The sequence below is a fragment of the Mustela erminea genome, chromosome 7, assembly GCF_009829155.1.
Source record: "Mustela erminea isolate mMusErm1 chromosome 7, mMusErm1.Pri, whole genome shotgun sequence".
Taxonomy (NCBI): Eukaryota; Metazoa; Chordata; class Mammalia; order Carnivora; family Mustelidae; genus Mustela; species Mustela erminea.
In genome coordinates, this window is record NC_045620.1 from 44,624,822 (window position 1) to 44,639,151 (window position 14,330).

The following is a 14,330-nucleotide window of genomic DNA, read 5'->3' on the forward strand; positions in this document are numbered from 1 at the left end:
ACAAGCCGTACATACCAGTCCTTGTCATTTTCTACCTAACTAAATGAATTCTGACAGATCCTCCTCTGTGTCTCACTTTGGATTGAGAACTTAGGAAAGGTGGTAGCTATGGGGGAAAAAAGGGATGGGTGTGAAAGACCCAGAGTTAGATCAAGCTCATACTATGGGACAAGCTAGAAATAGTAAGAAGTTCAAAATGATAGTTTCTTAAAGTATTGAATAAGAACTTTGTTGATTTTCTTTAATAACATCCCCTTTAATATTTTGGTTATATAATGAAAGAGTGACAGGGTATGGGAATATCACTGCAACATTTAAGGTCTCTGTATGTCTTAGTCTGTCTTGGACAGGCATAGATTAGAGTGCTAGGGGTTATGGGAAATCACAGGATACACAGGATTAGTTTGGCACATCTTCCTGGGACATTGCTGGGGTATGATGACACATTCACATTGATTTTGTTAAATAACATCAATCTCAGGGAGTTTCTTGCTAATACTATACTTTAGGGGGATAGATTGAGTAACATACACTATGGTAGGCATCTCTGTTTATCCTATGTCCTATGCGCTATATACAGATAAATACACTCTGTTACCACTTCATTAACAACTAAATTAAAATCTGTAAAATTTGCCATTTCCTGTAGGAGGCATTCTTCCTGGGTCTTACCATTATCTGCATATTGCCAAACCTGCCATTCCAACTCCCTTAGAGGTACAAATGGCCCAGCCTAATTTTGTAAGTATTATCCCTGAATTTCATTTTACTTTCAAATATAATACTTTGTTTATGCGGTGATGAAATTCTCTATTCAGAGTCTTTAGTATAATGTACTGTTCCATCAGAAAAACCACTGTGGTAGCCAGCTCTCAAGATGGTCCCATGATTCTGGCCCTTGTGTGGTCCCCTCACACACGAAATAGGGCTGACCTATGTAGCCAACAGGATATTGGAGAAATGACAGTGTGTGACTTTCTTTCTTTTTTTTTTTTTTTAAAGATTTTATTTATTTATTTGACAGAGAGAAATCACAAGTAGGCAGAGAGGCAGGCAGAGAGAGAGAGAGGAGGAAGCAGGCTCCCTGCCGAGCAGAGAGCCCGATGCGGGACTCGATTCCAGGACCCTGAGATCATGACCTGAGCCGAAGGCAGTGGCTTAACCCACTGAGCCACCCAGGCGCCCAGTGTGTGACTTTCAAGGCTAAGTCATGAGAGATACTACAGCTCTAACTTGCACCCTCCTGGATCACTTACTGCCATGTTGTAAGGTCCCCCAGCCCACCCATTGGAGAAGCCAGTGTTATAAGGAATTGAGGATTCCTGACCAGCCATTAGCAACTTGTCAGTCAGGTGAGGGAGCTGCCTTGGATGTGGATTCTCCAGCCCCAGTAAAGGATTCAGATGATGTGGCCCCAGCAGACATCTTGCTATAAACTTATAGGAGAACTTGAGCCAGAGTCTTCCCAGCTAAACTGCTCCTAATTTCTGACTTCCAAACATTGAGGTAATAGTTTGTCATTGTTTTAAGATAGTGTTTTTTAAAAACACTATTTTTTAGAGCAGCTTTATGTTCACAGTAAAATTGAGAGGAAAGTACCAAGACTTCCCATGTACCCCCATCTCCATTTACACAGAACCTCTTTGGTGATTAGCACCCCCACCAGAGTGGCTACACTCTGGATGTGGTTACACAATGGATAAAACTTAAATCAACACCTCATTGTCACCCAAGGTCTACAGTTTACTTCAGAGTTCACTCTTGGTGTTAAACATTCTATGGGTTTGGGCAAATGTATAATGATGTGTCTGCCATTACAGCATCATACGGGGGAGTTTTGTAGCTCTAAAATTCCCATGTTCTCTGCCTGTTTCATTTACTCCTCCACACAAACCCCTGCAACCACTGATCTTTTCACAGTCTCCATAGTTTTGCATTTTCTAGAATGTCATATAGTTGGAATCATACAGTATGATTTCAGATTGCCGCTTTCACTTAGTAATGTGCCTTGGTTTCCTCCATGTCTTTTTATGGCTTGAGAGGGAATTTCTTTTTAGTGCTGAATAATATTCCATTGTCTGGTTGGAACACAAATTATTTATCCATTCACCTGCGGAAGGACAGTAAGTCGCTAACTTTTGAGGTAATCTGTGATGCACCAATAGATAACTAACCCCCTTTGTGGCATTGTACAAATACATTGTTCAGGGTCTGGGATGTCATCCAGAACCCATTGTTCTCCCTCCCTGCCTGAATTACCCCAGAAGGGCCATCCAGGAAAAGCAGAAGCTGTGGGGTAGGATCCCCCCTGGGTTCAAGGTAACTAGAAAGGACACAGTGTGGTTGGTCAATAGGCAACCTCCTCAGATTAGATCCTCTGGCAGATGGTACCGAACGGGTGTTTGTCATGTTTGCTTCTTTGTCAGTGAGGCAGACACTGTAAGTTGCCTATTTTCTTTATCCTGAATATTTTTAAGAGTTAACAGGCTGACCAATGTAAAAGAAACACATTTCCCAGATTTCCTTGAAATAGTGTTAGCCCTGTGGCAGGTTTTGGCCAATGAGATGTAAATAGAAGCTGTTGGAAAGATCCTTCGAGGGAGGCAGACTCAAAACGGCACAGGCTATTCGCCTCTCACCTAGAAAGGAAATAAGAATCCCCACCCTTCTGTGTATTTCCTCTGGACATAGAACGAGTTACCAGCTTCTTTGTATTTCTGGTCCTATCAGGGATTACATATATTGTAACAGTGCCTTTAAGGAACAAAACAGGTAACTAGTCCATGGTGGATGTTGTTGTCAATTATAGGTCCAGATAAATAATGAAACGTGATTCTTGTAGGGGAAGGATAGAAGCTATGTATTTAAAACTTATTTCTCTTCTGCTTCTCTCAGATTGTTCTAGGTATATCCTGTATACATGGTCTGATTACAGATTTTCTTGCAAATAAAGGAAAGATCATAGAGGAATAGTGTTCTGGTGTCTATTGCTGTGTAACAAAACCTAGCAACATGAAATGGCCATTTGGTTCTGCTCACAGATTCTGTGGGTCAGGAATTAGGACAGGGCACAGTCGGTGGGAATGGATTGTCTCCCTGCCCCACAATATCTGGAGCCTCATCTGGGAAGACTGGAAGATTAATTGTGACTCAGTGGGTGGATCCTATGAAGGCTTGTACTCACCTGGGCTGAAATTATTCAGTCACAGGGAGTGCTAACCAGAGCATCCCACCTGTGCTATCCTGGTCACCTGGGCTTCCTCACGGCATGGCAGCCCCAGAGGGGTCAGTCTTCTTGTGTGATAGCTCAGGGCTCTGAGTGCAAGTGGAGCTGCAGTGCCTCTTATGACCCATCCTTCATAGTCACATAGTGTCCCTTTCCCAACCATCTATTGGAGCAGTCACAGCCTCCAACACCATGAAGAGAGGACACAGAGGTCTCTCAATGTCAAGGTCATATTGCAGGTGAGTATGTGGGATTGGGGACGTCATTGTGGTCATCTTTGGAAAATACAGTCTGCTGCCAATGACACGAGGCATTACATAGGATGAAGCCCAGATGTTGTGTTCAGGGGCTGAGCACTTTGGTCATCAGAGATAAATAATTGGACCCAAATATTATGTTCAAGAGCTAGAAAATATTGGACTTGGTTTCAGACAGAGCCAGATTCTTCAAGGACACTGTGTGATTTCCTGCATGTGGTGTCATTTATTTATGAACTCCTGGCCCTCTCTCTGAATAAAGTCAGAGAAGGTTTTTAATAAGGACCCCTTAAAAAGGGCCCTTTTTTTTTTTAAGATAATGAGTTTTAATAAGAATGTAACTTAAATAGATTCTTTGGCTGGTGCTATGACAGTATTTGAACAGGACCCCTGACTTTAATTAACCATTTTGCCAGGTGGGCCTCCTCTTTAATTAGTACAGAAGATCTAAACAGATTTTTTTTTCCCATTTTATTCTCCAAGAAAAAAAAAATGTAGGATGGTTCCATGGCAATCTTTTAGGGTTGGAATTAATTTGATTAAGTAAAATTGTTGCCAAAATGGTCAGGCAGTTACCTAAATAAAACCAATTGATTGAGAATGGAGCCCATTGAACAATATTTCATAAGAGAAACTGAATCGCTATTCTTCCAATAAATATAGAGCAGATGAATTTTATCAGACTTTTATAGCACTCACTAATTGGAATCTTTAAGTAAGAAGACACTTTAGTAATTCATGAGCTCTCTGAGAGGTAACCTGACAAAAAGAAGAAAGGGGACCCCTACATAATAAACTAATTTACAGATTCCAGTCCACATGCTTTGTTGGCTTATACACCATGGAATAAAGAAATTTGTCACAACAAATTCTGCCTTGGATACCATCAAATTTAAAATTGTATGTTCATCATGAGAGCTGGGGCCTTGATTTCTTGCACACCAAGTCTGACTACTCCTGTATCTTCCATTTGGCATGAATTCCACAGCCATTTTCCAACCTTTGTCAAAATCATAAAGGAACTCAAAAGGATAATTGTATTCAGGAAAAAAGGAAGGGGGAAAAGTACTACACCAGAACCAGTGACTCTGCCAAAATCTTAAATTCAAGATCCACATTAAAAAAAAAAAATCCACATTTCCTAATGATTTACTTATATACTTAAAATAAAGCAAGCAACTAGACACATCCCACAGAATTGGAAAGTGTATGAAATCATCATCATTCCCTCAAAATCCCTTATGGGGTGGCAGGGTTGGAAGTTGCCCCAAGCCATCATTTTATGGAGCGATTTTCTGTGATGATAGGCGGGAAGAATTCTGGACTTCACTATATTTTCCTAGCCTGTCAGTAACTGCACCTAGGAATGACCTAGGAAATTCAGATAAGACTGCCTGGTCCTCTCAGAGTAATTTGTAGTCTGAGAGACCCATCTGTAGGTGACTTGTCTTTAATGTCAATGCAAAATATTTCGATGTGTTCCCCATTCCCAGAACAGCCCCCTGGTTATGCTAACACAGTGCCAGATCTCATTAAAATGGACAAAATTACTTCTGTAGTTGAGATTGGCTCTCGTAGCACAGCATGGTCATTTTTTTTTCCCCACTACAATATGGCCATTTTCTGCCCTCTTAAAGCCCTCATAGATTAATGTGTGAAAACACAGAGGCCACCCAAAGATTGTCATTCAATCTTTAAATCAAAAAGTAAGACCAAACAACTCCCAACAGATAGCATGACAACAAATCATTGAAAGCGATGCTGACCGTATCCCCCTTCTGTGGAACAACGTGGCCCAGCTCTGCAAACACATGTCAAGATGCCACCAACTAAGTTACTGTGGCCCTTGTGTTGAGGTGGTTGGCCTTGTCCAAATCAGTCCCTCTAAACAAAGAGTCCTCCTGAGCAGAAGTGAAATGCTTTGCAAAGTCCAAGTCCATCATATGGGTGGATCACAAAGTATGCCCCTTTGATGCTTGGGTTCGTTTCCTTAATCCTTCAGCTTAAAGAAATTTTAAATCCCACAAGACCTTGTAGGATTGTGGACTCTGCCCTCCAGTGAGCCCTGAGGAAACCTGGTACTAAATCTATGGAGTTGTTGTCAGTGACCTTTCTCCTGGAACCCCCAGCTGCCCTACCCCTGAAGCCAGGGAGAAGCCTCTCCTCAGAGACTCACTCGACTTTCCACCTAGGCACCCCTCCTGAGAATAAAGGTGGCCTTCCACCCCTGGGGTGGAAGGGAGTCTAAGCCTAAAGCTGTGAGTGCCAAACTCAGAGGGTCTTTAGTTTTGTATTTAATCTTAGGAACACACATGGCTAGCACATTCTTCACTCTCATAGCTCCAAGTGTATTTAATTCAGAAATAGCCTTTGTTCCAGTGGGCTGCCAGGTAAAGCTGACCCTGTGATGTCACACGTTCTACTTTGGGAGGTGTTTGCTATTTAGTCTGAGAAGTCAAGACGTGAGGAAACACACCTGATGGAATAAAGTCTGTGGGACCATCTAGAACTAGGGAAGTAACTTGCATCAGGAGCAGAGCGTGAGGGGATAATCAGATACAGATAAGGAGAGCAGGCAGTCCACAGCCAGTGGCTCGGGTCTGGCTTTTTTGAGACTCTTCTGGAGTCCAGACGAGCCCCACCCTTCCACACCCAAATCCTTCCTTCCCAGGGTCCCTCTTTCCCTCTTTCCTTCATTCTCTCCTGCTCCTTCTACTTTGTTTCATTTTTCTTTCTCTCTCTCCCTGTCTGATTCCCTGCCACAGCATAGCCACTGTACTTAAAAATAACTTTTTATCATGTTAGAAATGGTAGTCATTTTTTAAAAAGATTTTATTTGTTTGACAGAGATGACAAGTAGGCAGAGAGGCAGGCAGAGAGAGGAGGAAGCAGGCTCCCGGCTGAGCAGAGAACCCGATGTGGGGCTCAATCCCAGGACCCTGGGATCATGACCTGAGCCGAAGGCAGAGGCTCTAACCCACTGAGCCACCCAGGCGCCCCAAAAATGATAGTCATTTTTTAAAAATAGAAACAACAGATAGTCAAATGAGCAGAAAGAGAAACACTAAGAGTGAGTGACCCTGTCTGTCAACCACAGAAATTGACCATTTGAACAGTGTGTTAAAGTGTTGACAGTAAAACAATAGAATGATACCATGTATGTTTATAAAAATAGAATGATACTGTATAAGTTATACAACTTTTGATACTATACTTATATAGTATCAAATGTACTGTAAACGTATTTTCCTGATGTGGAATATAGTTTACCAATGATTTTTGTTGGACGTGTTGCATCCCATTGTGTGGATGTCCCATTGTCCTGTTAGCTGATGCCTTCTGCATTGCTATGGAGGTAGATTTCCTGTCTGTATCCAACCATCTCGTGAGTGATGGATGACCGGCACCTACCTTGAGGTGCCACACCCAACCCCTTTCCTAAGCTATATATCTGCTCTCCCCCTGACCCTTAGATAACCAGTTTCACACATCTATGTGGGGTTGGCCCAGGGTTTACCTGACATCCCTCCTGTATATGTCACTGTATGCCCTTTCCGTTGGCGGATTCCTCCCCAGGGCTTTGCCATATCATGCCCAAATACCCACCAGTTGTTTCAATTTATTTAAAAATTTGGTTAAACCATGTGTCCTTGGGATGTCCAGGACTAAGTAAAATCCCCAGGGATGTCCAGGACTAAGTAAATGTTTGAGATCAGTGTAGTCCAACTCGCCTTGGATTTCTAAAATGCCACATTTAAGTGCAGAGAAAAGCTTAAATCTATATGCTCTCAGGAAAGCTTTATTGAATGTAACTATGTACTAAGTTCAGAGTCTAGGGGCAAAGTGCAGGTTCATTTGCCACCAACAGAACCCCATGTTTTTCCATCGATGGTTCTCAGTTTGGTTGCCTGAGCTGGTAGGGAGCATGTCTCCAGTTGGTAGGTCCATAGCCATTAGGGGCTGAAATAGAAAAAGGGATCGTGACATGGGATTTATCAGGCAGCATATTCCCTTTTCATGTGGGTTCATGCAGCAGTTTTAGCCAGCTTCTAGGAGACACAAAGCTATGCATCTTCAACTTTGACAACTTATGAACTAAAAAGTACCCCGTAGCATGTACCTGTGTACTTCCTGCCCATGAACTTGAACCTTCTTCCTGGGAACGGACCTGACCACACAGCTGACCCTCCTCAAACCTAACTGGCAGGGAATCACCTTTCACTTGTTTCTTTTACTTACAGAAACTTCTTTTAAAAAAAACCTGAAATTTTTTCCGATCACCAGAGACTAGGAGGTTTTTCTCAAAATGGGGCTGTGAAAAAATTTTTTTAAATTAACAGTCTTAACACACCTCACAGAAGAGAATAAACCCAGTTCCTTGTATTATCTGTGCAAGGTATTGAATAGCAGAGAACCTGGTTGTAACCTAGCAACTGATTTAGAAACGTGGAACAATGCAATCACAGTTTAAAATATCCCAAGGAACATTTAGTCATTAAGTCCGGTATGTGGTTACAGACACAGGGTTAGCTTCTGTTGAGTTTAGTCAATATCTATTGCTGTCATTTGCAATGTGTGATAAGATGCAACCTGTGTGTTATATATGAAAAATAAATTGCTATGATAAAGTTCCCAAAGTCCAGAAATGTTTCTAATTTTTTTTTTTTCTGATTTCCCTCACACACATACCCCCTGCCACCAGGGTTTAGAAATAGTAACTGGTAATGCAAAAAATGGGACTTACTTCCGGATACATATCAACAAGTATAAAATGGTGGAAACCATCACGTGCCTTTCCAAAGAGCCTTTCCCTGCCTCCAATTACATCCGCCTCTTTGGCCAGCATGAGCAACTTCTCAACAACCTGTGTAATCGGTACGAGGACAAGCTGATCCCAGATCTCTACAGGTAATTTGAACATTACACTTTACTAAGAGGAGATGCAAACATTTATAATGTCTTGTGAATGAGGGACGTGTTTTGTGATACACCAGAAAGCCAAACGGGAACCCATGGGAGAGGCTAGAAGGGCAGAAATTTTATTCTAAGATAAAAGAGATTATCTGACCATTAGCCCTGAAGAGAGTGAGGGTCACATGGAGAAGTGCATGGACTCTTGATGTGTCCATATGTGGTCCCCATGGCTACACACAGGCCTGGATCCCAGATGCATCCAAGCACAGCCTTCACACCACAGCCAGGTCCAGATGAAATGATATTCAAGTCCCTTTCAACATGGGGCTGCTGAGAGTGGTCAGAAATTGAAGAGGGAGATTTGGAAGCAGGATATGAGAGCACGTGGTCCTGGTGGGAATTCCACAACCACAGGTAAGCTATTTGTGGCCCCAGCCTTCCTCCCAGCATGTGCTAAAGCAAAGGGGGAGGCCACTTGTATAAGACATTGTTAAGGGGATTCTGCACAGTAGGGTGGTTAGACTCTGTGATTTGTGCCTGTCTTTTCAAATGCTAAGACATGTTCTAGTCCCTGGGAGGACTAGAATCTTAAGGTAGAAAGCTATTCTTGGACAGTATGTTGCTTCAAAAGGTTAGAAGAACTTCCTTCTCTGCACAAAGCAAGATAATGACAGAGCCGGTATCAGATACAGATGTAGGACATAAATCGGAGAATTCCAGTGTCCTTGATACCCAAAGCAGTGACTGCTAGAATCAGGAGCAATCTCTTTCCTCTTAAAAATATGTTTAAACTGGGACACCTGAGTGGCTCAGTCGGTTAAGCTTCTGCCTTCAGCTTAGGTCTTGATCTCAGGGTCCTGGGATCGAGTCCTGAGTTGGGTTCCATGTTCAGTGGGGAGTCTATTCCCCCACCCTGTCGCCACCCCCCCCCCCCCGCTGGGCTCATGCTCTCTCTCTCTCTCTCTCAAATAAATAAATAAATAATTTAAAAAATATGTTTAAACTGCAGACTATATCATACAAACAAAAAAGCATATAAAACGTGTGTACACTTTAAGGGATAATAATACTAGAATTCTGTGTCCCTCCCACCCATTTTTTTTTTCAAGATTTTATTTGTTTGTATTAGAGAGAGAGAGAGCACAGCATGGGGAGAGGCAGAAAGAGAGAGAAGCAAGCTCCCCACTGATCAGGGTGCCTGACTGGTGCTTGATCCCAGGACCCTGACTGAGATCATGACCTGAGCCAAAGACAGAATTTTAACTGGCTGAGCCACCCAGGTGCCCTGGCATGCCCACCTTTCTTAAGAAATAATTTCTGGGGACACCTGGGTGGCTCAGTTGGTTAAGCAGCTGCCTTCGGCTCAGGTCGTGATCCCAGGGTCCTGGGATCGAGTCCCACATCAGGCTCCTTGCTCGGCGGGGAGCCTGCTTCTCCCTCTGCCTGCCTCTCTGTCTGCCTGTGCTCGCTCGCTCTCTCTCCCTCTGTCTCTGACAAATAAATAAATAAAATCTAAAAAAATAATAATAATAATAATTTCTGGGAGCACCTGGGTAGCACAGGTGGTTAAGCACCCAACTCCAAATTTCTGCTCAGGCCATGATCTCAGGGTTGAGAGATTGAGCATATGTTGGGCTCTATGCTCAGCAGGAAGTCTGCTTGAGATTCTCTCTCCCTCTGCCCCTCCCACCTGTGCTCACACCCACTTTCTCTCTAAAGTTAAAAAAAAAAAAAAAGAAAGAAAGAAAAAGAGGATTTCTTACTTGAGAATGTTACAAGTCTTCTCTCATCACATTGCTCTGTGTCCGTGGAGGTCACGAGGATTGGTTAATCACTCCCTGCCTTTCCAGTAAGGCAGGGATCAGCAAACTTTATAAAGGGCCAAATAGTAAATATTTTAAGCTCTGAGGGCTGTATAACTTCATTACAAGTGTTCAGTTCTTCTGTTGTACTGTGAACGTGACCAGATAACACACAAGCAAATGGACATGTCTGTGTCCCAGTAAAACTTCATATCAAAGCAAGCTCCAGGCCAACCCTTGTTCTAGAAGTATACCACATAATTCCTAAATAGTAAATTAGTTTTGCTTGTTTTTGAGTCAATTCCATGGCAGAGTAGAAAAAGTCAACACTCCCCCTCACACCATTTGTTTAGACTGCTGTAAATATTCCCTCATACTACTGTCTCCGCTCCTCTGTCTGTTTGATTGATGTTTAACTTGTTCCCATCACAAACAATGCTGTGGACACTTGGGGCACACCTCACATGTGAGAACTTCTCTTGGGTTTATTAGGTGGTGCTGAAATTTTCCCCAAGTAGTCGTGTCTCTGTAAACTTCCTCCCACAGTACCAGAGAATGCCTCCACAGCCTGGTCAACCTGTGGCACTGTTGGGACTGGGCAATATAGTCATTCTGGTTATGTGAAAAAGTATCTTCCTGTGGTTTTAATTTCCCTTCCCTGACTAGTAACACATCTCAGTGTCTTTTCATTTGCTCACGGGCCATTTGTGATAGTTTCTGGGAAACACCAGTGAATGACTCATTCACAGGAGTCATTTATACACTCTGGATATACATGTTAGTTGTATATTTTTAACATTTTGAGCCTTGTCTTTTCACTTTATGGTGTCAGTTAACAGAATTAAAATGAAATTCTTAATTTTAATGTAATCTGTTCATCTTCTTCAGGGTGTTTTGGGTATTCTTGTCCCTTTCCTCTTCCAATAGTTTTTATAGTACACTTGTGAAGCCCCTTGAAAAGCCCCATTGGGTTTGATAAGAAATGCATTGAACCTCAGATCAGTAGGAATGGACATTTTTGATATTTGACATCTTTGATATTAAGCCCATATGTTATGATATAACACAGTATAGGTCTTGATTTATTTAGGTGTCTTTAGTATCTTTCAATAAAGATTTAAAATGTTTTCCATTTCTCCATGATGCCTTGCAAAATTTTTGTTTGATATAATCCAAAGTGTTTTAAATTTTTATTGCTGTTGTAAATAAGCATTTGCTTACTGATGGCTGCTATATAGTACATAGAAATGCACTTTTTGTATGTTTTCACATTCTACAAATTTGCTAAACTCTCTCATTTATTCATATCATTTCCTTTATATTGTTTTAGATTTTCCACACAGAAAAATTGTATCATCTGCAAATAATAACAATTTGTTTCCTCTTTTCCAATCTTTGTAGCTTTTGTTTCTTTTTCCTATTTGCTACAGTGGCTAAGCTTTGCCGTAAAAGGTAGGATAGAAGTAGTGAGAGACGGCATCCTTGCCTCACTCTTTTTTTTTTTTTAAAAGATTTTATTTATTTATTTGTCAGACAGAGATCACAAGCAGGCAGAGAGGCAGGCAGAGAGAGAGGAGGAAGCAGGCTCCCTGCTGAGCAGAGAGCCCCATGCAGGGCTTAATCCCGGGACCCTGGGATCATCACCTGAGCTGAAGGCAGAGGCTTAACCCACTGAGCCACCCAGGAGCCCCCCTCGCCTCACTCTTAATCTTAGAGGGAATATATGTGTTCAGTATGAACTGTACGACATTTGCCGTATATTTTTGTAGATATCCTTTATCAAGATAAGAAAGTTTCCAAGCAAACCCCTCCACGGGCAGCCAGAGCCAGCACTCATGAGGCCTCAACTGCTCAAGCATCTGCCCCCATGGCTGCCACCATTTCCGCTGGCCCTGCCAGTGCTTGCTCTGTCCCGGCCCTTAATTTTTATATTTTAAAAATAAAATATTTTTATTATTAAATTATTTTTATTTTTATTAGCATTTTTGTCACACATGGATTTTTATTGTTTTCCACAAAGAGTACTTAATTTTTGACATCTTTCATAGATGAGGATCTTTTCCTATATGCCTCCAATCATAAACTATATTTAGGTATAATATCAAATTTGGTGAAGTACCAAATTTCTTAATCAAAGGATTTCCCTCCTCAAAACTTTATAAACTTGACTCCAATATTTTTTTAAAATAAGGAAAAATACAAGTATTTGTAAAAATTAATGCATTTGTTGCTTAGCTTATACATAAGATTTTATTGTTGCTTTAACCTCCCCCAAAATTTTGAATTAGAGGGGAATCAGTCAGTAGTTCAAGAAAATTTTTACTCGAAGGGGAGCCTATGTCAAAAGTCTTCTCTGAAAAAAAAAATGTTTTCACATTTGACCAAATTCAAAAGCCCTTGTTGGTTTGTTTTTCCCTGAGAGGAAGGACAGGAAGGTGGTGCTGACACAGACAGACTCTGCAAGCTTGAGACCACTGGCTGGGGCGCAGCTGTTGACTGATGATAGTAATAATTTTAAAAGTTAATTTGATTTTCTAAGAGTGAATATTTGGGATGGCAAAATGAGACAACACTAGGACAGGCCATATCTGGTTATGCCAACCGCCATCTGTAAGAAAGAGGCAAGGAGGGTGGCAAGACAATGGCTGATCAGCAGAGGTCACTGCTCATGGTCAAGTGATGGACTGAGGCCATTGGCCTTGTCAGTCCCTCCCACACGTGCATTAGCGTGTACATGCAGCTGCAGCCACATTCTTCTCAAGTGCCATGAAATGCTGCCAGGCCCCGATGCTAATTCTTGGCCCACCACCGCCTGCCCTGTCTGTTGTCAGACAGCCTGGCAAGGCTTTTTGCAAGCAGGAAGGGCAAATGGCTTCGCTTATTTTGGCTGCAGTGTGATTACCAATGATTGCTCTGACCTCGGCAGCTTCGGCAGTATGCTTGTTAGAATCCAGGCCATGTCGGTCCACCATGCCTAGGGCCACCATCCTCCATGCTGGGGGTAAGGGGTATGTGTGTGTGGATGGGGGATGGTGGCTGACCGTCAACCAGCCACTCTGTCTTCTGCAAGACGGATGAGATGTCAAAACGAGGCTCCTCCTCGGGTTCAAAGAACCTCTCTGGAGCCTTTCCCTTCATTTCCCCCAACCCATTCTCACCCCATCAAGGGCCGGGACAGACCAGGCACTGGCAGGGCCAGCGGGAACAGTGGCAGCCATGGGGGCAGATGCTCGAGCAGTCGAGGCCTCATGAGTGCTGGCTCTGGCTGCCCGTGGAGGGGCTTGCTTGGAGCCACGTGGAATCCCATGGTGCTGGTGGCGGCTGAGCAGTCAGCCACCATGATGCACGGCTGGACAGCTGCCACAGGACGGCAGCACAGCTGAGGGTCTGGGGCCCAGGCTGGCTTGGATCTTATTCTTTGTTTTCACCTTGCAGTGCCAGGACAGATCGTTAACAATGAAGAGCACAGATCTATCCCTGGTGACGCTGTGTGTGTGCGTGAGTGTGCGAGTGTGTATGAGACAGAGAAATAAATTCGATTGGCTTACCACGTTGGGGAAAGAAGGGAGGCCATTTTTATTGTTTGTTCCTTTACGAATCAGTCTGCATTTAAAGTAACAAACGTAACAAACCTGTAACTAGAATGTACTCTTCCCCCGAGGAGCGCTTGGGTCCTGCAGCGTGTCCCGGGCAAGTAGACCACACCTACCGCAAACTTTGCAAACCCCTGGGCGCTGAGTCCCATGACAGCGTTTAGAATGAGCAGCCCCTCCCACCTTTGGGACACGGGGTGGAGGGAACAGGGCAGTAGGAGCTTTGTTGAGGCTGCTGAGAAGTCACAAAATGGGAACCTGGGCTGGAGGGGGACGAGGCATAGGGAGGCTGAGGCTGCTTCCCCAGAGTCCGTTGCAGGCTTTAACAAGGCATGTCCTGTGCCTGCTCTCCTTGCTTCGCACTACCCCATCTTCCTTTCCCCCGCGTATGGATGGCTCTGAAAAACAAGGTCTTGCCTACTGAATCCCTCCCCACTAATATTAATTAACAGTCTGGAGCATCCTTTTTCCTGGCGGCGTGAATAGGTCTTGCCCTAGCTTCTTTGTGTGAGCCCATCAGATGCTCGTAAACCTTGAT

At 43.1% G+C, this 14,330-nt stretch overlaps 1 protein-coding gene across 5 annotated transcripts in view; it reads left to right on the forward strand.

The window, feature by feature from the left end:
• CFAP61 (cilia and flagella associated protein 61) overlaps window positions 1–14,330 on the forward strand; it is a 285,821-nt gene that overhangs the window by 221,253 nt on the left and 50,238 nt on the right. For all 5 annotated transcript variants that reach the window (XM_032351542.1, XM_032351539.1, XM_032351538.1 and 2 more), the window contains 2 exons: window positions 650–741; window positions 8,186–8,391. In XM_032351542.1, the coding sequence (XP_032207433.1) occupies window positions 650–741; window positions 8,186–8,391 (298 nt within the window). The remainder of the gene's footprint in view (window positions 1–649; window positions 742–8,185; window positions 8,392–14,330) is intronic.